This window comes from Pinus tabuliformis, chromosome 9 (assembly GCF_031772625.1).
Source record: "Pinus tabuliformis cultivar Carrire ecotype Pingquan chromosome 9, CPIR1, whole genome shotgun sequence".
Taxonomy (NCBI): domain Eukaryota; kingdom Viridiplantae; phylum Streptophyta; class Pinopsida; order Pinales; family Pinaceae; genus Pinus; species Pinus tabuliformis.
The window spans coordinates 1,295,077,125-1,295,104,025 of NC_142307.1; the positions used below are offsets into that span (position 1 = coordinate 1,295,077,125).

General features: G+C 40.5%; 1 protein-coding gene across 1 annotated transcript in view; it reads right to left on the reverse strand.

Moving 5' to 3' along the window:
* ATAB2 (RNA binding protein) overlaps window positions 1–26,901 on the reverse strand; it is a 248,859-nt gene that overhangs the window by 34,570 nt on the left and 187,388 nt on the right. Inside the window, exon 4 of the mRNA XM_089440581.1 lies at window positions 17,295–17,438. Within this exon, the coding sequence (XP_089296707.1) occupies window positions 17,295–17,438 (144 nt within the window). The remainder of the gene's footprint in view (window positions 1–17,294; window positions 17,439–26,901) is intronic.

The window sequence follows — 26,901 nt, forward strand, 5'->3', positions numbered from 1 at the left end:
CCTTAAGTGACTGCGGAAGATGTGATTCATGCAGGACTAGAATGTAGTTGGGGCATTGGTTAGCCCGAAGGGCATCACCAAAAACTCAAAGTGCCCATCGGGACACCTGGTGGTAGTCTTGGGAATGTCCTACTCCCTCACGCAAATCTGATGGTACCCAGATCTCAAATCAATCTTTGAGAAGAATCGTGCTCCTCTCAACTCATCCATCACCTCATCGATCCTAAGTATGGGGTACTTGTTCTTCAGGGTCTTCTTGTTCAGGGCTCTGTAGTCAATGCACATCCTCAATGTGTCGTCCTTCTTCTTCAACAACACCACGGAAGAAGCAAAAGGACTCGTGCTCGGCCGAATGTGCCCAAGAGCCAACAACTCCTGAATGGCCCGCTCAATCTCATCCCGATAGGCCTTGGGATGCCTATAGAGGGTAGTAATCATTGCCTGTATGCCCTGCCCAAGCTCAATGGTGTGCTCAAACCCTCGGTCCGGTGGCTGTCCCGGCGAAATCTCCCCAAACACTGTGGCAGACTAGTCAAGGATGGACTATATCTCTGGGTGCACCATCTGCCCTGTAGACGCTGCCTCTGATGCACGCAGCTCCACTACCCACTCTATGTCTCCCTTCCGGAAGACTGCCTCCATCCAATGAGCCGAAATAGTCTGAGGCGGACATGTGTGCTGTCCCCGTATCTTCTCATGCCTCCCCATCTTCTCATCATCCCATTCCATCTCTAGGGCCTTCCAATCTGTCGTGACCTTCCCTAGAGTGATAAGCCACTGAACACCAAGTATAATGTTGGTTTCTGTAATATCGACCACGAAAAAGTGGTCAGTCAGTGTGTAGGTGCCCATCGTCACTGATAACTCTGGAACATAACGAGCACACACCATGGTCTGATCTCCTGGGACCAAAATTGAAAAGCCATCGAAGCTCTTTATCTGTATACCTCTCCGCTCAACCATCTGTGCATCGATGAAGTTGTGGGTTGGCCCACTGTCAACCAAAACTCATACTCGCTGGCCACATACTGTCCCCCGTACGCGCAGCGTCAAATACTTGGGAATTCCTCGCAATGCTGCAAGGGCCCCTCTGGTTGGTGCAAAAGTTGCACCACTTGCTTCTCGTGGTGGAGGTGGCAAAGGATCCTACGCGGCATGACTATCTCCTACCTCCACATCATCCTCCTCATCCTCTTCCCCGCTACTCTCGGAGAAGACCTCAATAAAATGTGCTTTTCCAAGAGCACATCTACGTCCCAATGCCCATGGCTCCTGACAGGTAAAGCACAACCGCTTCTTCTTCAGCTCCCTCCTCGCATCATCATCAATCTGTGCTCGTCCTAGATTCCCCTTTGGAGGTGGAATCCTCACATCCTTCCCCTTAGGCTGGAAAGCCTGTCTCTGGGGGTAAGGTGTCCGAGTCCTGGGTAAGGCATCCTGTAAGTCCTGGGTCCTACTAATAGCATCCTGGAGTGTGGCTGGTCTAGTGGATATGACTAGACCCCGAAGTGGCTCTGCTAACCCCTCAACAAACATGTAGATCCTCTGTGCCGTGGATAGATCAGGCACCATCACTAAAACCCTCAAGAAGTCTGCAATGTATGTCTTTGGGTTCCCAGTCTGTTTGAGCCTCGTCAGCTCAACAAAGTGCTGTTCTGGATCCCTCCGGTCAAACCTCTCTATCAGTCTCCTGGTGAACTCGGCATATGTCGTCACTGTGGAGTGTCTGAGTGTAACCAACCCATGGAACCACCAGTCCTGGGCCTCACCATCCAAATGCAATGTCACCACCTTGATGGCCTCTGTCTCCAACATTTGGTTAAGCTGGAAATAGCTGTCCAACTTCTCCACCCAAGACTTTGTCGAACTGTTTGATGAACCATCAAACGTAGGCAAGTGGAATCTACTCGTTGTGCAGTGGGTGTCTCCATCATGATAATGCCGGTACCCTCTGTGATGGTCGCAGGGTCTACTATCCCGCTGGAGCTGAACAAAGTCTCTGAATGAGAAAGCATCCCTGAACTCCTAGCCATAGGCGTGGTACTCTGCAAAATAATCACCCATATGACCGGGCTCTGCCTCCTACTGGGGTCCGGCCCCAGTGTCTGCTCCTAGGACAGTGGGCATGGTAAAGCGTGTAGGGGCATGTGAGGCCATCTGTTGAGTAGTGTCACGCTGAGTGGCACCCTGCTCTAGTAAATGGTGGGATGTACTCGATCCCTCACCAACCTGGAAAACCCGTGGGTTCTCACGCTGTCTAGCCTCCACCGCCGTGAATCTCTGCCCCATCACCTCGATCTGCCTCGATAGATCCTGCACTGATTTGAGGAGCATGTCCGCAAATCTCTTCCCGTCCTCATCTACCATCGGATCCTCCTGCTTTGCATCCACCACAGGCTCCTCCTGTCCTGTGTTCACCACAGGCTCCTCCTGTTCTATGTCCACCACCCGAACATAGTCTCCCTCTTTGTAGGTGTTCTCCAACCTCTGCTCAATATCTCTGTATTTCCTACCTCTATAACAGATGTAGGGCTTCTCCCTCGGTGTCATAGACTGCTAGCTCCACAGGCTAAGCCAGATCTATGCTCTAATACCACTGTAATATCCCTTATCAGAGATATCCCTCAAACACAAGCAAACTCCAACCAGAGAAATAACAGTAATGTAGCATACAATAATGTATACATGGAATATAAGCAGATACTCGAGAAATGCAGAGAGAAATGCTAAGCCATTTTATTATACTGAGTAATGGAGAGAGTACAAGAGGTGATCAGAAAGATGGCACCTCGACTTGCACAAGGCAAGTGAAGAAATACACTCAGAATGGTAAGGAAATGGCCTCTCTGAACTACGTCCAAACTGCCGGAGAACTGCTGCGCTGCTGCTACTGCTGGAATCAAATGAGGATTTGGGGCTGTTCCCCTCCTCAGAAAATGCTGAAACTCTGGAATCAACCTCTATCAATAAACCCAGAAAAGCCCAGAAAGCTTTTCTAAAATAGCTGACCCCCGAAAATCACTCCCTTGAGGATCTACGCTATCTCTCAAGGCTCCGCGCTGCTCCTGAAGAGAATCCTTCAAAATTTTACCCGAAACTCTGCCAAAATCCTCCAATATGCAAGGGTTGATCCCTTGCTCAATCTCCAAGCTCAAATCCTCCACAAAACCCCAATCCAGAGCTCCTACCAAAAGAACTGCGTCCTCCCCTCTCAAGACTATGCAATCATCAAAATACTCCGCTTCTCCTCAACTCCATAAATCACTCCTCCTACAAAATACTGATGAAACTACCTTGCCCGAGCAGGCACTCGAAGTCCCCCGGGGCTAATGGTGAGATCTCCGAATAGAGACACTCGATGCACTAAACAGTGTTGTAGACAGGCTAAACAGCCAGCGTGCTCTAAGTCGAAGTGACTAGCTCAAATGCAACATAATCGAATGATCAAAATGAGGAGGCTCCTCTCTCCTTTATTGCGTTGGCCACTCTCAAAACCCTAAGGCCCACCTCCTCCAACATAGCCTCTCTCTTGCCACGTGTTCCTTCTCCATCTGCACAGTCCCTCCAAGTGTCTACATGGGCCCCTTCTCTACGTGGTCCTTGGGCCCCCTTGGCTCCCCTTTTAAGTTACAATGTTGTGCTACTAGGGAGTGACTTTATTCATAAAGTGAGTTATGTCCCCCCTTTCCTCACCTTTTTATTTATAAACAACTATAGAAGGCAAAATTGAGCAAAATCAAATATTCCAATTAGCCATGGCTAATTAGGAATATTACAAGTTCTATGGGCACGGAAGTTTCTAAGGTCTTCATACTGTTTGACTTATTATAGAGAATGTGAATGTCTTGGCTTATCTTGTGTTTTCAGGGGTCTGTAGTATGCAGTGATTTTTATTCTAAATGAATGGCTGGCAGAACCTTATATAGCTTATCCATGGTGTATGCATTTGCATATAGTAACAAAAATAATTATGATCATGTGGATGGCTTAATGAAGTTTGATATTGCTTGGTAAATGACAATTGATGACATGACGATAAGTTTTGGTTGATTTGATTACACAATATTGATTTGTTTGAGGCCAGATATATTGGTTTGGTTAGTGTTATGATAGCAGAAAGCATTGCTTGGTTTGAAACAAGCTCCGCGAGCCTAGCATGTTCGCATTGACAGTTACTTGGTGAAGCCTGGAAGCAATTTCAATCTGAACCTCAAAAATTGGTCCAAGGGATGCCTTTGATTTTGGTTTATATGCTGACAATCTATTCTTGATAAGTAGTGATCCTCTGATGATCAAGCATAAGAAGGAGTTGGACACTGAGTTCAAGATGAAAGATCTTCTGGAGATGTGAATCTGCATGAATACTCTGATAATTGAAAGAGTACATTGAGTACATTGTTGCTAACATGGCTAGCTATGGGGCAATTTGGTTAAGGAAGCTCTTTGAAGAGATGTTTGAGTAGGATCTGGATGTGACAGTGATACATTGCGACAATAAAGAGTGGGATCCGATTGACAGAGAATCCCATATATAGCTAGGATTGAGAAATCTTCATAGATTGTGATAGTCTTGTTGTATGAGACAAGCTTAGGCTTGTGGTTGCTGCCTCCGTGAGAAGGAGGATGAAACAGGTCTCCTTTTGTGACATATATTTATTCTAACATAATATTTGAATTGATGTCTTGCATGAACAGGAAAACAGAGGATTTCTTCTCTTGGTGATGTTTGAAGCAACTCTTCAGTGAGATCATTAAGTTGGTTCTGGATGTGAGCATAATGATCTTTAGAGAGCAGCATGAATTGATGATGTGACCCTCCTAAGTAAGGGTCTGGGCTGATTGAGGACACTGAGCGGGCTCTTCCCCACTGTCTGAGCTCCCAGCGTGAGGAATTGAGATGTAGGGCCCCTGGGATTGAGGGATCTTTGGAAAATAGGGTATCTCCCCTATCTATTACCCATAAGGTGGAAGAAGTTGCTCCCCTATCTTGGTCTTTGCAGAGTATACCCCAGTTGGCATCTGTCTTTCCCACCCATCTAGCCAATGGGTGTTGGCTGCTTGAGATAGGCGTAATCCTTACTATTTATTGTAAGTGGCATCCCGCTCAAGCTAGAGATGCAGGTGTTCTACCACTGACTCTTAAAGATTATGTTGGGAAGATTGACAGAGTTTCCCGGGTTGTAGCATTGGGCTCCCCGCTAGCAGACTTTCCCAAGTTTTAGCATTCGGCTCCCTGCTGGTAGAGTTTCCTGGGTTGTAGCATTGGGCTCCCTGCTGGCAGATTTTCCTGGGTTGTAGCATTGGGATCCCTGCTAGCAGAGTATCATTGGTTGTGGCATTAGCTCCCCGTTGGCAGAGTTTCCGGGTTAGCAACATTGGCTTTCCGCTGGCAATGATTCCGGGTGGTAGAAGTGGCTCCCTGATGGATAGAGGGTGATAGCTTGGGCTCCCCTCTGATGTCAAATTCTTCTTTTAGATTCGAGAATGTTCATCATATTAGCAAGGACAATCAAAAGATAAGCAGAGATGAGTTGAGATGAGCAAAGATGAATAGTGTTGACATATGAGGACAAGATTGGAATTTCTCCCTAGCTGAGAGGGAGTATTAATTTTTGGCAACTCAGTGACAAATTCCAATCATGGGACTAGATTCCTCTTTTTGAGAGGAGCAATTTTGACCATTGAAGCACTCAATTTGGACAAGGGAAAGTGTATTTTTGAAGAAAAGCCCGCATGTGCTCAAAAGGATAGGTCGGCCCAAAAGAGAAATTGGACACCCATGGATGGCTATAAATACAAGTCAAGTGACCCTCATTTGGACATCATCATCATCATGATCATTCTTCTTTATTTGGGTTTGGATCGCACAGATCCAAGGCTGGGTCACGGAGATAGGTTCGTACAGGGCCGAGATTGCAGGGTTTGAAGCTCACATGTGCGTTAGGGTTTTGGTTTCCGACTGCAGGCTTGACACAAGAAATTTTCGATTATAACTGCAAGCACACAGGCTCATGCGTGTGGTTGGAGGGTTTCAACTTTCAACCACACACACATCACTCTTTGCGTGCAATTGGGACCTAGGGTTTGAGTTTTTCAGTTGACCGCAGATTTCATCAATTGACAGCAGAGTTCACCAGTTGAAGCAGTGAACAAAAATTGACTGCAGGCTTTTGAATCAAGGTTTTGATTATTAGTAGTGTTGGGTTCATCTCATGGATATTTTTTAGTTGATTTTGCTGGATAGATTTGTGATTGAAGATATGGATCATTCTACTCTCTCTCTTTGCTAAAACATTCAATGACAATCTAATAAGAAGAAGAATTTGAAAAGATTTTCCCTGTAGTGGGTCTTTCCCTAGTCTCCAACCAATCCTGGTGTCTCTATGTGTGAATGCTTTTATTCTATTGTTCCTTTATGTTCTGCTGCATTGATGATGATATTGTTCTTTCTATATAGTTGCATATGTTGTTGAATAATGTATTGATGTTGTGGGGTGAATTTAAGAAATAAAATTATCTAAAGAAAAGAACAATATAGCCCTAAGAAAATTGAACAGACAACTTAGCCCTGCGGTCTTCTATGGTCAAATATGAGATAAAATAGCTCGTTCAATGCAAGTCAAACTTTGTCAAAATAGAGGTCAAATCAGCTCGATCAATATGGTCAAACTTGTCTTCCTTCTCCACACGTGTGGCTATCCAAGAAAGACAATAATGATGGAGAAAACTTGTTATTCGTTGGTGTTGAAATGAGGCATCACAATGTCTATTTATACAAGTTGAATGGGGGTGTGACAACCCAAGAGACACACCTCTTCATAGGGTGGCCGACTTGAATTCTTCCTGGGCCGACCTGTCCTTTTAATATAAAAATTTGCCTAATTTATTTAGGCTGTGTTGACCACTACTGGTCAACTACCCATGCAGTACACCCCCCTTTTCTTTGCAAAAAGGGGCAGCACCTGATCAACGTTTCCGTGCCATCCTGCAGTCATCAGCAGCTTGATCATTTTGATTGTAAACCCAGTCTGCATGTATGAATTGTAAATAATCTTAGCAGATATGAGTCATGTATGTAAAATTGCCTAGGTGGACCTAACTTTCTAGTGGTAATCTACGTCCCGGAAGGTTTTTCGTCTCACCGATCCATGGATCGGCAGAGTTTTCCTTCAAACCTGACCCCAAAGCCGGGATGGATTTTATCATTGGAACTTTAGGAGAATCCTAGTGTGTTGATCTGCTAGATTATCGTTGTGTCGCAGAACTGGGTGTTTTGTGAGGGTCTGTATTAAGTGGGTTTGTCCCCTTGAGATGTAAATTGTAAAAAGTCATCATGAAATGTGTCTTGAGGGTTGAAAATGTTTTAAATCCCCTCGTGAGTCCTAAGTCCTAGGTCCTAGGTGATGTTTCCGAAGGCTTAGTTCGATGATCCATTTAAAAAAAAAAATGAAATAAAATAATAAAAATAATAAAAAATTTAAAAAATTAAATAAATAAAAAATAATAAAAAATTTAAAAATTTAAAAAATTAAATAAAATAATAATATTTTAAGTGAATAAATCGACGGATGAGATCAAGAGATGTCTTGATCCTCATCAACAGTCGAGATCATTTCTACATGGATCATTCGAACTAGCCGTTGGGATCATTTCCTTTATATAGGGTCTTAGGTGGTCATTTCAGATCAATCGGATCTGTGAGTCGGATACTGAAGAAGCTCTCTTGTAAATCTGTTTCTGGTTAATAAAAGAAGACTTTGGGGTCCATATCTTGCTGGTGTTACTCTCTTGAAATGCTGTGAGATTGTTTAATTTTCTGCATATGTTATTTTCAGCCGTTAATAATAGCTTCTTGTAGAGCATTGTGAGCACAAGTATCTTGTTCACTTGCTAGGGTTTGGGTGTTGTTAGGGTTTCTGAAGTAATGGCAGGTATCTCCATTACTTTCTGAGATCTAGCAGCATTTTTGCCCTCTTTACTAATGGTTGTTCTGAGCTGTGCAGAAAAAACCCTTATTGAAGAAGATTTGGTGGGCGTTAGGGGAAGTTCTCGGCTGAACCAGCCAACTCCCACAAGCATTTTGTGTTGAGCCCAGTTGAATTTTGATCCTGGGTCTATCATTCGGTTTATTTTTCTAAGTTTACATGAGAGATTTTCTGAAGTTCTTCACAGTGACAATCTAAAATTTCTGTTTCTTTAAAATATTTCTGTGCTTATTGCCAAATCTGGCTGTTAAGGGGCCAAATCTGTACATTAATCAGCTGTTTTAGGGTTTCGAAATTTTTTTTATTAGGGTTTTTTGATTTCGGTTTTATGTACATATTATTTTTTGGGTGATTTCATCATTTCAGGATCAGGGTTTTTTCTTCAGGGGTTTCTGAGCGAGAAAGACCGAAAGTTTTGTGATCAGGTTACCAGATTTCAATCATTATTACTCTCTTTTTCTGCCCTTTTCAGCTTTTCAACTTGCGAATCTGCCAGAGCTATATCCTCACAGTCATTAAGTCATTGATTGCATCTCAGATCAAACCTTAAGCCCTGCAAGATGGCATTATCATGTTCAGAACGTCCTGCAAATGCAACCCTCAGAAATCGTTTTAAACATAGCCGTTTTTGTTTGCATTCGTTTGCCCTGCATCCATCAGACCTTTCTCTCCTATACCCATCCCTTTCCAAGCCATCTTTTTTGACTCCTGCATAGAAGTGCGTATTGGAAAAAGCGTTTCTCTGGCAATCATTCTCCTGTGGTCAATCGGAAATCAGCAACTCGCATTACAAATTCAAAATTGCTGCATACGAAAACCTTGATCCCTCCTTGCCGTCAGAAAACCCACGGACATCTGTAAAGACTACGCATGAGGTTCCATTTTATCGTGCATCAACAGTGGGAGCTCCAGGTAAGGAAACGAGTTTCAATTTGATCCTCAACGACTGTAGTTTGTCTGGCATCTTCATCATCGGGCCAGGTATCGAAATCCTATTCTCCTGAAAGCATTTGCGTGGGCATCAAACCTTGCTCACGCCGGCAGCTGATAACTCGTTTTATTACGCAAGAATCGAATCTGACCGCCGACTGGTAATGTTTGCAAAATCGATTCACTGTTTATATGCGTTGCATCCACCCTTTGCTGAGCCAGGGCTTCGAAGCCATATCCCATCGCAATTTGCCTGGCCGTTTCATCTTAAGGTAAGCCGTCAACTGCACAGAATTTCCTTTTCCTGTCCCGCATAGGGTTTTCACGTATCAGGTAAATCACTCATTTGTATTGTATGCTATAGCTATGGTCACGATATATATTTTGTTTTTGTTGTTAGACATTAGTGGTAGCGTTTGATTTAAGTTTCATTTTTAATTTAATATCATACGTTGTCATAGTCTTAGTTTAAGTTTTCTTTTCTTTAGATTTAAGATTTATTAGATTTTAATTTTTAGATTTTAAATTTCATAGCAAATCGTTTTTCTTTTCAGGGATTTTTCTGATATAAAAATAAAAAATAAAAAGATTCATTTATCCGTAGGCTATAGAAATAGTTTTTTTATTTAGAATTTGATTTTATAAAATTTTGTTTTGTAGTAATTAGATTAGATTTTGATAAAGTTTATCTTTTTTAAATTTAGATTTGATTTTTTTAGATTTTAGATTTAGGTTATGTTAGATTTTAGTTTTAGATTTTTCCTTTTTTAGATTTTTATAATATAAAATAAAAAAGACTTAGGCTTTGTTAAATTAGTTTTATTTTTAGATTTTAAGGTTTTAGATTTTAGTTAGGATTAGATTTTAAGTTTTAGTTTTAATAAAGTTTTATAAATTTCAAAAAATAAAAAATAAAAAAATAATAATGATAAAATAAAAAAAAAAAATTTGAGAAAGCATAAAAAATTTTGTGGAAAATTTTCTTTGTCAGATCCAGTCATTTTCGGGAATTATTATCTTTCATGCTGAGATCTAAAATTTTCAAGTCGAGATGCGAACATGATATCTGGTTAATGGTTTATTTCTCGTGGTGTTTTAAGGCATTTATCTCTTCAAAATTTTCAGTTGCTGGATATCGTTTTGGTCATGTGATTTAGCTGATACCTTTCGATAACAAATGATTGCTGTTCACGATCCATATTTTTATATCATTTAACAAGTAATCGTTTTAACCACAATCTCTTAAGGCACTGGTCTGCTAAATTAATCAAATCTATCGAGTGCTTTTTATATCGTATCTCGTGTCTCCCAACCAACTGGTCGACAGTTGGTCTCATCATCTCACAGGGACTACCCCCCTTAGCCGCGGGAGACAGGCTTAAACGGAGGGATCGGGGATCAGAGTGACAGCCCCCGGTCTGAGCGTTGTCGTGTCAATCCGCGCGACAACATTTTTTGGCGTCGTTGCCGGGGAAATTGTTTTCTCGGCGTTTCATCATCTTTTCATCATTCATCGTTCATCTTCCTATCATTCGTTTGAGCCGGCAACGCCAACATTTTTTGGCGCCGTTGCCGGGGACGAAGTTTCCCTGTTCCTGGAGTTTCATCGACATTCATCTTCTCATCTCTCATCTCTCAGTTGAGCTGGCAGATTCAATATTTTTGGCATCTTTTCATCCCATATCAGCAGCATCTCTTGGGTTTGTTTCTTGTTTGGGTGGCGACTCCATTTTTCTCATTTTTCCCAGACAAGAAGCTTTCCTCATATCTGCTTGTGGTTACTTTTTGGATCCTAGAATCAGATTCATTGTTCAAGTGGCGACTCCACTTCTCTCATCTCTTAATTTTCTTGAGCAGAAATCTCTTTCTATCATCCATTTGATCACTTACTGTTCATCATGGATTATTCATGTAAACCATGTCATTTTACTGATAATCTCCATGATCTTCCGAAAGAGGCCATTTCTAAATTATTTAAGTTCTCGGGTGGTGATTCGGTCACTGTTAAACAGCATTTAAACATGTTTACTTGTGTAATGATCTTATATTGTAGATTTCCTCAATATAATCATGAAGATTTCAAGATGCGTCTATTTGTCCATTCTTTAGAGGGTGATGCCTTGAATTGGTTTAATAATTTTCCTAATGATTTTTTCACTTCTTTACAAAACATTCTCAATGCTTTTAAAGATAGATATGATAGTCCAAACAGCTTGCCTTCTACCTCTAAAATTGTGCAACAGAATGAAAGTAATTTGATAAGAGGTCCAGCTGAAAGATCCCAAGACGATTCATCATGTCAGAATGTGTCATCCACCGGAAATATTGCAGATCAAGTTCATGATAGTGAAAAATCAGGGACAAATGACAATGAAAAGGAAGAGCAAAAACAAATTTTACGAGATCTAATGATGTTGGTAAGAAATATGGAAATCAATCAAACTAATTATGTCAATGATGTGAAAACTTTATGCACCCACCTGGAAAAACGTAATAGGGAGATTGAGGTCACGCAAAATCAGCATGTTAAAGAAATTGAGGCCATGAAAACTAAATATGAAACAGAAATTGGAAACATGCATAGCAAGATGTCAGTCTTAGAGGAAAATATGGTGACCATGAAAGCTGATCATGATAGGGAAATTGACTCTATGCAAAATAAGTTATTCACTATGGATGAGGAAATGACTATCATGACATTCAATCATAATAATCAGTTGGCTGACATGCAAGCAAATCACAGAGAAGAAATAAATTCCATACAGCATTGCTTGATGAACATAAAGGAAGGAAATGTTAAAGTAATAAAAGATATGCAAGAACACCATGCCAGACAAATCAGCGCTATAAAGGTTGAACACTATAGTCAGATAGATGCATTTAAAATACAGGTTCAAAGGTTTCAGCAATTGGAAGATGAAAGAAACCAGGTAACATCAACAGATCAGGAGTCTTCTCATTTGCTGCAACAAGCTCCATCTTATTATGAGGAGGTTATTGATTCGATTGAAAGATGGTTAATTGAAGGTGATCCAGACAGACTTAAGAATGATAAAGATCAGATGCAGGATAAAGAAAGACATATCACGCATACTTCATCTGATAGTTTTGAAACAGAAAGTTCCAGGTCATCAGTAATTGAACCTGCCAGAAAGAAAAAGCGTAAGAGAAAGAAAAAGAGAAGAAGATTTGACGCATCAGACGGCCGTGAGCAGCTTGATTTTCGGATAGGAAAAGGTCCTACCTTATGCAGAATTGGACATGGTACATCCGACAAGCAGCCGACAGATTTGCCTGAAAGTAGGCAAATGCTCAGTATGCACTATATTGAACACATCTGATGCCGTAGGGCATCCTTTGTATCGTATTTCTAACCCTACACCTTGTCTTTTCAGCATTTCATTTCTGTTTTTAGGATTAGATTTACTTTTCATGTTGTTAGTTAGTCAATAAATGAAGAGCTTTTATCTTTCCTGTGCTTAATGTATATGATGATTTTGGAATGGACGCTACTTATTTTTATCTGTGTGTTGTATGGGTGCAGATTCTGGATTCTCACATTCCTACAGTGCAGCAACGTGTCCCCAAGTAGAGCCAGATGTTGACCACTACTGGTCAACTACCCATGCAGTACACCCCCCTTTTCTTTGCAAAAAGGGGCAGCACCTGATCAGCGTTTCCGTGCCATCCTGCAGTCATCAGCAGCTTGATCATTTTGATTGTAAACCCAGTCTGCATGTATGAATTGTAAATAATCTTAGCAGATATGAGTCATGTATGTAAAATTGCCTAGGTGGACCTAACTTTCTAGTGGTAATCTACGTCCCGGAAGGTTTTTCGTCTCGCCGATCCATGGATCGGCAGAGTTTTCCTTCAAACCTGACCCCAAAGCCGGGATGGATTTTATCATTGGAACTTTAGGAGAATCCTAGTGTGTTGATCTGCTAGATTATCGTTGTGTCGCAGAACTGGGTGTTTTGTGAGGGTCTGTATTAAGTGGGTTTGTCCCCTTGAGATGTAAATTGTAAAAAGTCATCATGAAATGTGTCTTGAGGGTTGAAAATGTTTTAAATCCCCTCGTGAGTCCTAAGTCCTAGGTCCTAGGTGATGTTTCCGAAGGCTTAGTTCGATGATCCATTTAAAAAAAAAATGAAATAAAATAATAAAAATAATAAAAAATTTAAAAATTTAAAAAATTAAATAAATAAAAAATAATAAAAAATTTAAAAAATTAAATAAAATAATAATATTTTAAGTGAATAAATCGACGGATGAGATCAAGAGATGTCTTGATCCTCATCAACGGTCGAGATCATTTCTACATGGATCATTCGAACTAGCCGTTGGGATCATTTCCTTTATATAGGGTCTTAGGTGGTCATTTCAAATCAATCGGATCTGTGAGTCTGATACTGAAGAAGCTCTCTTGTAAATCTGTTTCTGGTTAATAAAAGAAGACTTTGGGGTCCATATCTTGCTGGTGTTACTCTCTTGAAATGCTGTGAGATTGTTTAATTTTCTGCATATGTTATTTTCAGCCGTTAATAATAGCTTCTTGTAGAGTATTGTGAGCACAGGTATCTTGTTCACTTGCTAGGGTTTGGGTGTTGTTAGGGTTTCTGAAGTAATGGCAGGTATCTCCATTACTTTATGAGATCTAGCAACATTTTTGCCCTCTTTACTGATGGTTGTTCTGAGCTGTGCAGAAAAAACCCTTATTGAAGAAGATTTGGTGGGCGTTAGGGGAAGTTCTCGGCTGAACCAGCCAACTCCCACAAGCATTTTGTGTTGAGCCCAGTTGGATTTTGATCCTGGGTCTATCATTCGGTTTATTTTTCTAAGTTTACATGAGAGATTTTCTGAAGTTCTTCACAGTGACAATCTAAAATTTCTGTTTCTTTAAAATATTTCCGTGCTTATTGCCAAATCTGGCTGTTAAGGGGCAAAATCTGTACATTAATCAGCTGTTTTAGTGTTTCGAAATTTTTTTTATTAGGGTTTTTTGATTTCGGTTTTATGTACATATTATTTTTTGGGTGATTTCATCATTTCAGGATCAGGGTTTTTTCTTCAGGGGTTTCTGAGCGAGAAAGACCGAAAGTTTTGTGATCAGGTTACCAGATTTCAATCATTATTACTCTCTTTTTCTGCCCTTTTCAGCTTTTCAACTTGCGAATCTGCCAGAGCTATATCCTCACAGTCATTAAGTCATTGATTGCATCTCAGATCAAACCTTAAGCCCTGCAAGAAGGCATTATCATGTTCAGAACGTCCTGCAAATGCAACCCTCAGAAATCGTTTTAAACATAGCCGTTTTTGTTTGCATTCGTTTGCCCTGCATCCATCAGACCTTTCTCTCCTATACCCATCCCTTTCCAGGCCATATTTTTTGACTCCTGCATAGAAGTGCGTATTGGAAAAAGCGTTTCTCTGGCAATCATTCTCCTGTGGTCAATCGGAAATCAGCAACTCGCATTACAAATTCAAAATTGCTGCATACGAAAACCTTGATCCCTCCTTGCCGTCAGAAAACCCACGGACATCTGTAAAGACTACGCATGAGGTTCCATTTTATCATGCATCAACAGTGGGAGCTCCAGGTAAGGAAACGAGTTTCGATTTGATCCTCAACGACTGTAGTTTGTCTGGCATCTTCATCATCGGGCCAGGTATCGAAATCCTATTCTCCTGAAAGCATTTGCGTGGGCATCAAACCTTGCTCACGCCGGCAACTGATAACTCGTTTTATTACGCAAGAATCGAATCTGACAGCCGACTGGTAATGTTTGCAAAATCGATTCACTGTTTATATGCGTTGCATCCACCCTTTGCTGAGCCAGGGCTTCGAAGCCATATCCCATCGCAATTTGCCTGGCCGTTTCATCTTAAGGTAAGTCGTCAACTGCACAGAATTTCCTTTTCCTGTCCCGCATAGGGTTTTCACGTCAATGCTTTCACGTATCAGGTAAATCACTCATTTGTATTGTATGCTATAGCTATGGTCACGATATATATTTTGTTTTTGTTGTTAGACATTAGTGGTAGCGTTTGATTTAAGTTTCATTTTTAATTTAATATCATACGTTGTCATAGTCTTAGTTTAAGTTTTCTTTTCTTTAGATTTAAGATTTATTAGATTTTAATTTTTAGATTTTAAATTTCATAGCAAATCGTTTTTCTTTTCAGGGATTTTTCTGATATAAAAATAAAAAATAAAAAGATTCATTTATCCGTAGGCTATAGAAATAGTTTTTTTATTTAGAATTTGATTTTATAAAATTTTGTTTTGTAGTAATTAGATTAGATTTTGATAAAGTTTATCTTTTTTAAATTTAGATTTGATTTTTTTAGATTTTAGATTTAGGTTATGTTAGATTTTAGTTTTAGATTTTTCCTTTTTTAGATTTTTATAATATAAAATAAAAAAGACTTAGGCTTTGTTAAATTAGTTTTATTTTTAGATTTTAAGGTTTTAGATTTTAGTTAGGATTAGATTTTAAGTTTTAGTTTTAATAAAGTTTTATAAATTTCAAAAAAAAATAAAAAAAATAAATAAAAATAAAAATAAAAAAATGATAAAATAAAAAAAATAATTTTGAGAAAGCATAAAAAATTTTGTGGAAAATTTTCTTTGTCAGATCCAGTCATTTTCGGGAATTATTATCTTTCATGCTGAGATCTAAAATTTTCAAGTCGAGATGCGAACATGATATCTGGTTAATGGTTTATTTCTCGTGGTGTTTTAAGGCATTTATCTCTTCAAAATTTTCAGTTGCTGGATATCGTTTTGGTCATGTGATTTCGCTGATACCTTTCGATAACAAATGATTGATGTTCACGATCCATATTTTTATATCATTTAACAAGTAATCGTTTTAACCACAATCTCTTAAGGCACTGGTCTGCTAAATTAATCAAATCTATCGAGTGCTTTTTATATCGTATCTCGTGTCTCCCAACCAACTGGTCGACAGTTGGTCTCATCATCTCACAGGGACTACCCCCCTTAGCCGCGGGAGACAGGCTTAAACGGAGGGATCGGGGATCAGAGTGACAGCCCCCGGTCTGAGCGTTGTCGTGTCAATCCGCGCGACAACAGGCTGACTTGGGGACCTTTTAGCAACGCAGGAATATCTCCCGATGCTACACAAAAATCAACAGAAGTGAAGTGTCTATGGAAGGGCCAACATATTATCATTTTCTAGTGATCTGGAATATCATTCATACGTGAGTTTTTGAATTTATGACAGCATTTCTTACCATCATCATTCACCATATGTGAATCATCTTAATATCGTTTAGACTCCATTTACCGAAGTTGGATAGGCACTAGTCTCAATCCACCATCCATTCTATTTCTAAAGTTATTTTATACTTTAGTTGGGGATACCCCCTTGTGCCCAAGGAGAGCCAACTCAAGAGAGAGAGGGTGGTGTTGTGGTGGAAATGTACAACCCCTCTTAATTCCCCTAAGGTTGCACTTGTGGTATGGGTTTCAAAAACAGGAATGCCTAGAAACACAAACCCCGACCCCCCAAAATGGTGCAATAAGGGAGTTTTGAAAGAAAATAATAGATTTAGAAAAGAATTAGAGGTTAATATGTCTTCATATTTCAATAGATTTGGGGTTTCTACTATTTAGACTTCCTATGTGTCCCATTTCCTCATGGGTACTTGCTTGGGCCCACAGAATCTAAAGCCTTGAGCCACCCCTTACAACATTTCCAAATTATGAAACATCATAACATATGGCTTAGGGTGTTTTCGCATTTCGGTGAATTTCCAACACTGGTACATGGGTGGGTTAGACATTTCTTGGAACTTAGGTTGAACGACTTCAAACACTCAAAAGGATTTATTTCCTGATTAATGACTTTTGCATCTTATATAATCTTGACAGAAGCTAGAAGTCAGAAAGTATACGTCTCATCACCCACATTTTAGCATCTTCTACAATAAGATGTGTTATCATAAATCCTATTAGAATACAACATTGTTGCAATGTTACCTCTCTACCCTAATTCATGTAAACAACCTAGTAGAATACAACATTGTTTTAATGTTACCTCTCTGCCTTAATTCATGTAAACAATAAGATGAGCCCGTGATAACATTTCTACAGAAGGTATTCTTGAAAGAATTGGAAGTTGTGTCCAAGAAATAAAATAGCATCATCTTACATGTTTTTTCATAAATGCACAAACATTTCTTGCTTGAGAAGTAAATTATCATTAATGGATGTCACAAACTTAAAAGTGATAACTAATTATGCTCTCAACTGAGACAAGACCAAAAGCAAATATGATTTGGTTTTTGACAGGCATTACCTAGTGATCATTAACACAATAGAGTATTTAAGAATTTCCAACTTTAACCTACCTGCCAAACCCAGAGCTCTTGAAGACGCAATAGAAACCCCTGGTATTAAAGTGTCATCCGAAAGACTAATCCCCAGTACATCCAAATCTAGAACACTTCCAAAACAGGATTCATCTTGAACGGCGGCCATCTCCTCTTGCACAGCTACAATTTGTGAAAACAAGTAATTTTACTAACAATAGTAAATACAAAAATTGAAAAGACTGGGTAAGAAAACCAAAAAACTATAACAGCACATAGTTTTCAATAGGGTAAGAAATTAGAATACTTCAAGTTTGAGAGAATGAGCTAGAAAGATAAAACATCATACACAATCCTGATTAAATTCAAAAGATTAGATCAATTAGTGTATGTTTACATGTAATAAACATTGTGATTTTCCTTGCATCCTTGAAAAGTTAATAAATGCATTTTTTATATTGTATAAAATTAAGCTCTCTCAATCCTAGAATCATCTCACTCATTCTAATAGTCCATACTATAAGCATAATTATGATTTTATGATATGTGTTATTAGATCTTATTTGCAATTGTAGATCCATAACTCTGAAGAAAAGAAACTACGCAATTTTTTTGTGGAAAATGCTTCCTATATTACTTCAAATAACAAATAAGTACAACAAAGTACAAGATAGTTACATCATATAGGCAATGAGGCAACCAAAAAGCCATGGTCCACTAAAGCTGAAAAGGCCATCATATGAGCCCTGTTACCTCTTTCTTGAACCCAAAACTACACCCTGAAAAAATGATGCAAAGTTAATTCAAATGATGAATTCCAGCTGAAGACTTTGTAATAAATTTTCCTTCACTTGTCGCTACAGATTGTCCTCTCCTTTTGGACCGGTGCATGCCAATCACAAGGGGTTTTCGCTGGATTGTTGTACACTGTTTCTCAGAGCTGCAAATTTAAACACAGTGAACAGCAACAAAAAACAGGTTTTGACAGCCACTAAACTGCCAAAGACAAATGCAATTGAAATAAATTTACTAGGAGAAATTTCCTTTTAAAGAAAAACTTGAAGTAAATCTGAGTACAAAACTATGAATGCTCAAATCTAGCAATCCATACAGAGAAATGACTGGCAGAAGTCAAGTGAGAAAAATATCGCTCCCATTGGCGATCCGACACTGACCTTGGCTCAAGATGAGCTGCTCTCTACTGCCGCTGTGCAGTCCCTACGTCAGCCTACGCAGTGTTGTGTCCCACAACTCAGACCAACGTCTCTCTCGCTAACTAATCAGATGTTGTCTGGAAGATTAATTCTCCTGGCCTTCGGGCTCCCACCCCGGCTTCTGGCACTGAATCACTGCTTCTCCCCAGCAAAATACAGATTCCCCTCTGAAGCACTACACTACCTCTCTGCTCTGCACTGCCTCTCTGTGGCACTTCTCTGTGATGCACTTCACTAGACTAGAAAATCTCCCTCCGGCCTTACTATCTCTACCCCTCTCTCACTATTTCGAGCTCACTAGCTCTCTCTGGCAACTCAATGCTGCTACTCTGGAGTTCGATCTACGAGTAAATTCGAACTGTTGGTGACTCCAAGTGTGTTCTCCAACCCCCATCAAATTTCTTCTTATGATATCTCGTTGAGACATCAACGGCCAAGATTAAAACATAATCGATGGCTAAGATTAACTAGAACTCGATCCATGTCTTCTTCTAGAAGATTCTCACCATGACTTAATTAATACCCTTTAATTAATCAGTTTTCCTAAGTTTAGACTTAGGAACCATTTAAAAAAAGATTAATTATTTTAATTAAGTCGTCTCTAGGTGGAATTTCCAGAAACGATTTCTAAGTTTTGGAGAATACATGTATTCTAGCCTCTCCACCAAATTTCGTGGCTAGAACACATCTGATGCTACAAAAACTAACACTACAGGCATCTCTATGCTGTGTTGAATATTGGTAAGATTTCCTTTTTTCAGTAGATGGAGATAGAACCATACTATTGATAGTTTTGTGCTAATCTTAGGTGGTTTGAATTTTGATTCCCCATGTGATCTAACAAATTATTTTGAGATAAATTCATAGTGTTTGCAGGTATTTCAGTCCTTGGCCTCCAAGTTCACAAACTTGGGCAAGAATCATTGTTGCTTGAATTCCAAATATTTATATGATGGATTAAATATTCACTAAGGTTATAGTATACATTGAGGTTTCTAAAGTATTTTCAGCGATTCTTCAAAGGAAAAAAACTCCATAAAAATATTTTCTCAAAATTTTAAAATTTTTAAGACCCTTGTATATTTGTAGATATTGTGAATAATTTTGTAGATCTAACTCGTAAATTATTTTTTCTAACTTGGATTTTGGGTATTTTTAGTATTTTGTAAATATTTGGGATTTGGATGTCTTATTTTCATTTTCACAGGTTGGATCAAGAGATCAAGTGGAAGAAGAGCTAGATCTAGGCCCTTGAGAATAAAATCTAGTCTCTAGACAATTTTGTAGGGCTATTCACTGAAGATTTTGCGGCAAAATTCAAATCCGACAAAGGAAAAAAAAATGAGACAAGCGTTTTAGTTTTTGGCCTCCCTGGAACCAGATTCGGCCCCTCCAAGCCCAGCGTCAGCCTTCTCTTGTCCAGTGTCACCCCTAAAGCCCCCAACATCACAATTTTAGGCCCTTCTAGGGCTAGCCGTAGCCTCTAGGGGCCTCGGCCTTCCCTATTTGGCCCTGCGTCAAGGGTATTATGTAATGTTTCTAAGTAGTAATATGAGAGATATTTAAACAAATAAATAGTGCAACAACATAAAAATAAAAAACATGCATTAGACATCCATGAGAACTCTATAAATCTGGAACTGCAGAGCCATATATTATAAAATCAGAGAGCTAGGTACAATGTAAAATGCAATGGTGCATCTAGGCTTGTCTCAAGGACAAACTTGACAAAACCCAGGTGATGAAATAGCTGAGTTGAACGCTGCCCAGTTGTTGCACCACTTTGCACTACATTGTCCCAGTAAACTACTACCCTACGGAACTTCGACCTGCTGGAATGTGCCCAAAAACCGCCCATAAAATTATGTCCTTTCAGCCCCGGACTCCTTGGACAAAACCCAGAGAAACCCAGAAGGGAATTTCTATGGTTTTGAATTTGAATTTTCGGCCTACTTGGAGCCTCTCCCCAACTGCTTTTGCCAAATTCGACTTGCAAGAAACAACCTACAAATCCCTTTGAAAGCTCCACTAGAATGTTGGATTCACCTGTGCTAACTGACTCCTTGCTCCCCAAATGATCATTGGCCAAGATAACTGCTCTCCCAAGCACCACGAAATTGCTGCCAGAGACCTATGCACAATCCCTTTGCCCATAAATTCGTACTGTTGATACCTGTTAAAATTGGCAACTAGGGCCAAACTCCATGTGGGTCATCTTATTCATGGTTGAAAATATTTTTATTAGATTCCTCTCGTCGAGAGGTGTAGGATTGATCTAAAGATCATCCGATTCCGATAAGTATTTATGGAGATATGAATTTATTTTGATTATGGAATTATTATCAAGCTGACCTACAACTCATGTAGGCTCAGAAGCCCAATAGTGGCATCTATTCAAACATCAACAGTTGTGTATAAATACAGGAGGACTTTTCCTCATTTGCACTCACTCATCTCATCACATCTCTCTCTCTCTCTCCTGCGCAGAAAAGACGCTCTTCTCTACTGCGTAGAAAAGAGACTCTCTCACACATGTGGAAGGACGCTGCTGAACCTGAAGCTGCAACTGCAGATCCAAACTTTGACCAACGTTGACCATCAAACCTCCTCTTCTCAACTAGCGCTGTAGGTCCATCTGAACCTCCTCTGAAGACCGCATTTTTTGGTGGTGGAATCAATCCGATCCGACGGTCGGTTTGTGAGATATCGACTACCCTAGTTTTGATGATGAAGCCGCTAATGTTGATGCTGCTGATCTAGGGTTTGCTACTGCTGATATAAATCAGATTTATTGTACTATTTCTCTCTGCTGAATTATTGAAGATAAAAGAAGATTTGATCAAAGGGTTTCCCCACACATTGTGGGGTTTGTCCCTGGCTAGCCGCCACATCTTGTGTCTCTTGTCTTGGCTTGTTTTCTGTTGATCGTTTAATGTTCTATCTACACTTTACTTATGCACATGTGATTGCTAATCTATGAATAATAATAAGAAAGAAAAGTAAATTGCTCTAAGCATAGAACATACCATAACTTAACATGGTATTAGAGCTGAGGTGAAGACAAAGCCCGAGCAAGAGCAAGAGCAATCACCGAAGAGAAGATTGGCAAGGCTATCCTAAAAGAACTATGGGGTCCTCATCACTCTTTCTTGCCGATGACAAGCTCCGTGAGAACGCTGACTATCACGGATGGAAGATGTCTATCAATCTAACCTTAGAAGATCAAGGAGTGTTGGACCATGTGAGAGGCAATATTGTTGAGCCTCCATAAAATGCATCTGCTGCTGCTAGGAACAAATGGAAAACCAGAGAAGTCAAAGCAAAAAAGATCATCCGGGACTCTATTGACAAGCGCTTGGTGGCCTACATCTCCGACCTGAACACCTCCAAGGAAATCTACGATACACTGGTGAGTTTATTTAAAGTTAATGATGCAAATCAAGTTTTGTTTCTTAGAAATAAGCTTAAGGAAATTAAGAAGGGTAAATATGAGAGTATGCAAGCATACTTCTTAAGAATCACCGAGATCAGGAATGATCTCCTATCTATTGGGGAGACTATTACTGATAGGGAAATGGCACTCACGATGCTTGGAGGATTACCATCCGAATGGTATGTGTTCAGGACTACTCTTCTGAACAATAATGTAATTCCTGGTTTCGAGGAATTAATGGCTAGATGCATCCAAGAAGAAATAAGGATAGAAGAGCTAGAAATGCCCATGCCTAAAGGTCCTCCTGCTGCCTTTTCTTCTCATGCTAAGAAAAGAAATAATTCCGAGACTCAAGCAAAAAGAAAGGTTGGACCTAAGGGTGGAAGAAAAGGACAATGTTACATCTGCGATAAAGCAGGTCACTATGCAAGGGAGTGCCCTGATAGAAAGGACTCACACCGGGACTAATCAAAATCCCTCTGATGACAATCAAAGGAATGGCAAATTCAATAGCAAAGGTAAAAGGAGCATTGGAAACCAAGGAAGAGGACAACCATTCAAGAAGGCTACAAGGTAACCTTCAGCGATGGCAAGGTACATATATGGAAAAATAATGTTAAAGATGCCTTTACTCTTGGGTTTCGTGTTGATTCATTATATTAGGTCGGTGGAAGTCCACTAGGTGTCATGTCTTATGACACATCTCTTCAGTCCGAACTTTGGCATCGGAGGTTTGCCCACCTTCATTATAAAGCTCTACCCAATGTAAGACAAGTGGTGACAAAGATGCCCGAATTCCGAGTAGAGAAAGAAGGTGTATGTCCAGGATGTGCCGTAGGAAAGCTCAAAAGGGGACCATTCCCCTTAAGCCAAAGCAAGACCTCTGATATATTACAGTTGGTTCACTCAGGCATATCTGAGGCTAGCAATACGATGAAGACTACTACTCCTAAGCAGAATGGTGTGGCGGAAAGGAAGAACCATACGATTGTGGAAGCTATCCGTGCCATGCTCCATGATTAAAGACTTCCGAAGTTTCTATGGGTAGATGATGTAACAATGCCTGATGTGGAGGAACCCATGGATCCTATTTATCCACCTGAGCCTTCCTCTTCTAGGAAGAGGCCTTCATGGCTTAGGGGGCTACTTGATGATGCTGAAGGACATGCTGCACCCCGAGGAACCTTCCATAAGAAACCTAACAGGTATCAGGGATACCTGACTATCATGAGCACGATCATACAAAATGAGCCTTCATCATTCTCAGATGTTGTCAAGCATCAAGTATGGAAGGATGCTATGACCGAAGAATATGAGTCTATTATGAAGAATGATGTCTAGGAAGTAGTTCCCAGACCTCAGGACAAGACAGTTGTCACTTCAAAATGGCTTTACAAGATAAAACATGCAGCAAATGGAAGTACGGAAAAGTATAAGGCTCGTTTTGTTGCTCGTGACTTCTCCTAGAAGGAAGGTATAGAATATGATAAGATATTTGCACCTGTTGCCAGACATACAACCATCCGCTCGATCATAGCCATTGCAGCTTCACAAGGATGGAACCTACATCAAATGGATGTCAAGATCGCGTTCTTGCATGGTTCGATCAAAGAAGAGGTCTACGTGGAGCAGCCCGAAGGATTTGAGATTTATGATCGAAAATCTCATGTATGCAGGTTGAAGAAAGCTCTCTATGGGTTGAAGCAAGCACCTCAAGCTTGGTATGAGAGGATTGATAGCTACTTGATGAAGTTAGGATTCACTAGGAGTGAAGCCGATCCTAACCTTTATTTTAAGGTTGAAGATGACAAATCTCTCATACTGGTGCTGTATGTGGATGACCACTTCCTAACAGGCGCAGACCCTCTTATTCACAAATGTAAGAGGGAGTTGGCTTCTGAATTTGAAATGAAGGATCTAGGACTGATGCATCATTCCCTAGGACTTGAAGTATGGTAGAAGCCAGGGAAAATTTTCCTATCTCAAGGAAAATATGTGGTGAAGATATTAGAAAGATTTGGTATGGTAGACTGCAACCCTGTAACTACCATGATGGAGCTTGACTTCAAGAAGTTAAGCGCTAGTGCTACTGGACCTGTTTTATGAAATGCTACCGAGTATCGGCAACTCATCGGAGCATTAATGTTCTTAGTGAACTCCCGTCCAGACACATGCTTTGCAGTCAACACATTGAGTCAACATATGGTTGAACCTCACCACATACATTGGATTAGTGCCAAGAATCCGTTGAGATATCTTCGTGGCACAATCACTTAGGGGTTAAGATACACTGCCAGAGATGTGAGACTACATGGATATACTGATGCTGATTGGGCAGGCAATGTGGAAGACTGTAAGAGCACTTACGAGTGTTGTTTCTCCTTGGGATCTGCTTCGATATCCTGGATGAGCAGGAAGCAAAAGTCGGTGGCTTTGAGCACCGCCGAAGCAGAATATATTGCTGCTAGCATGGCCTCCTGTGAGGCAGTCTGGTTGGGAAAGCTCTTCAATGAGCTGTTTGGATTTACATTGGATACCACCGTGATCCTATGTGACAACCACAGTGGGATTCGTTTGTCAAAGAATCCCGTATTTCATGATCGCTCCAAGCATATCGATATCAAGTATAACTATATTCGAGATATGGTGCAGCAGGGAGCTATAAGGCTACAACATATCAGTACAGATGAACAGGGCACCGACATTCTGACAAAGCCCTTAGGGAAATTCAAATTCCTAACTTTCTGAGAACAACTTGGTGTTGTTCAAAGACCCTCAAATGAGGGTCCTGTATGATGCATTGAGCTCTGGGAGCTCTGGGGGGTTGCGGGGTACTTCTTGGAGCAACATATGACCACAGGGTGACTCACTATCCCCGGTGGTGTACATGTATACCCCGTGGCGACTATGTAACAGGATGATTGGTTCTCCTATGAGGTCTGGATGATGTGTTCTCCATGACGACTATGTAGCAGGATGATTGGTTCTCTTGTGAGGTCTGGATGATGTGTTGTCCATGACGATTATGTAGCAGGATGATTTGTTCTCCTGTGAGGTCTGGATGATGTGTTCTCCATGGCAATTGTGTAGCAGGATGATTAGTTCTCCTGTGAGGCCTGGATGATGTGTTCTCCATGGCAATTGTGTAGCAGGATGATTAGTTCTCCTGTGAGGACGGGATTGATTAAGTTCTCCTATCAAGGCATCCTACCCATGCAGTCAGGGACTCATGGGAAGTACCTCTCATCTGATCAATGAGCAAGGAAATGAAGTTAGGGACCATAGTATTACCGATGGATGCATCGCTGTATCTACCGTACTCCCTATGCTAGGATGACCTTCATTGATCTGAGATCAATGATACTGGTCTGGGACCAGTGGTAGGAATTGTACCCACTATGACGCTGACTTCGGGTGGGTTGAGACTGGTCTGGGACCAGTGAGAGTGGTACATACTATGATGCTGACTTTGGGTCGATTGAGACTGGTCTGGGACCAGTGGTACACTCTCTGAGACTGAGATACTGGTCTGGGACCAGTGGTAGGTGTGGTACATACTATGACGCTGACTTCGGGTCGGTTGAGACTGGTTTGGGACCAGTGGTACACACTCTAAGACTGACTTTGAGTCAGTGGAGGATGACACTGGTTTGGGACCAGTGGTAGGAGTTGTACTCACTATGACGTTGACTTCGGGTTGGTTGAGACTGGTCTGGGACCAGTGGTACATACTCTGACACTGACTTTGAGTCAGTGTGATGCATCCTCGATCATTTCTTCTTCTTCATAATTTGGACAAAAGCATAGCAAACCAGAACAAAGCAGAGCAGAGCAGATCAGAACAGGGCAGAACAGAACAGAGCACAGCAGGCAGAACAGAGCAGAGCAGGCAGGATAGAGCAGAGTAGAGCAGGGGTCAAGCTGTACAGGGTAATACATTTGATGGATGAATAGTAGCGACCAACAGACAGATTGCAGATGGAGTTCTCCCTAGTTGAGAGGGAGTGTTAAAATTGGCAACTAGGGCCAAACTCCATGTGGGTCATCTTATTCATGGTTGCTAATATTTTTATTAGATTCCTCTCGTCGAGAGGTGTACGATTGATCTAAAGATCATCCGATTCCGATACGTATTTATGGAGATATGAATTTATTTTGATTATGGAATTATTATCAAGCCAACCTACAACTCATGTAGGCTCAGAAGCCCAACAGTCGCATCTATTCAAACATCAACAGTTGTGTATAAATACAGGAGGACTTTCCTCATTTGCACTTACTCATCTCATCACATCTCTCTCTCTCTCTTGCGTAGAAAAGAGACTCTCTCTCACACGTGCAAGGAAGCTGCTGAACCTGAAGCTGCAACTGCAGATCCAAACTTTGACCAGCGAAGACCATCAAACCTCCTCTTCTAAACTGCGCTGTAGGTCCATCTGAACCTCCTCTGAAGGCCGCATTTTTTGGTGGTGGAATCAACCCGATCCGATGGTCGGTTTGCGAGATATCCACTACCCTAGTTTTGATGATGAAGCTGCTAAAGCTAATGTTGCTAATCTAGGGTTTGCTACTGCTGATATAAATCAGATTTATTGTACTATTTCTCTCTGCTGAATTATTGAAGATAAAAGAAGATTTGATCAAAGGGTTTCCCCACACATTGTGGGGTTTGTCCTTGGCTAGCCGCCACATCTTGTGTCTCTTGTCTTGGCTTGTTTGCTGTTGATCATTTAATGTTCTATCTGCCCTTTACTTATGCACATGTGATTGCTAATCTATGAATAATAATAAGAAAGAAAAATAAATTGCTCTAAGCATAGAACATACCATAACTTAACAATACCCCAGTCTAGCTGGCTGCAAAACTCAACGAAAATGCGCTCAACAAATAGCCCTTCCAACTCCTGTAACTCCCAGCAAGCTATGGACCTCACTGTTGGCTCTATCTCCTCCTACGTGTTACTGGTTGCCCAGGAAATATGCAGTCCCCTGCTTTGTG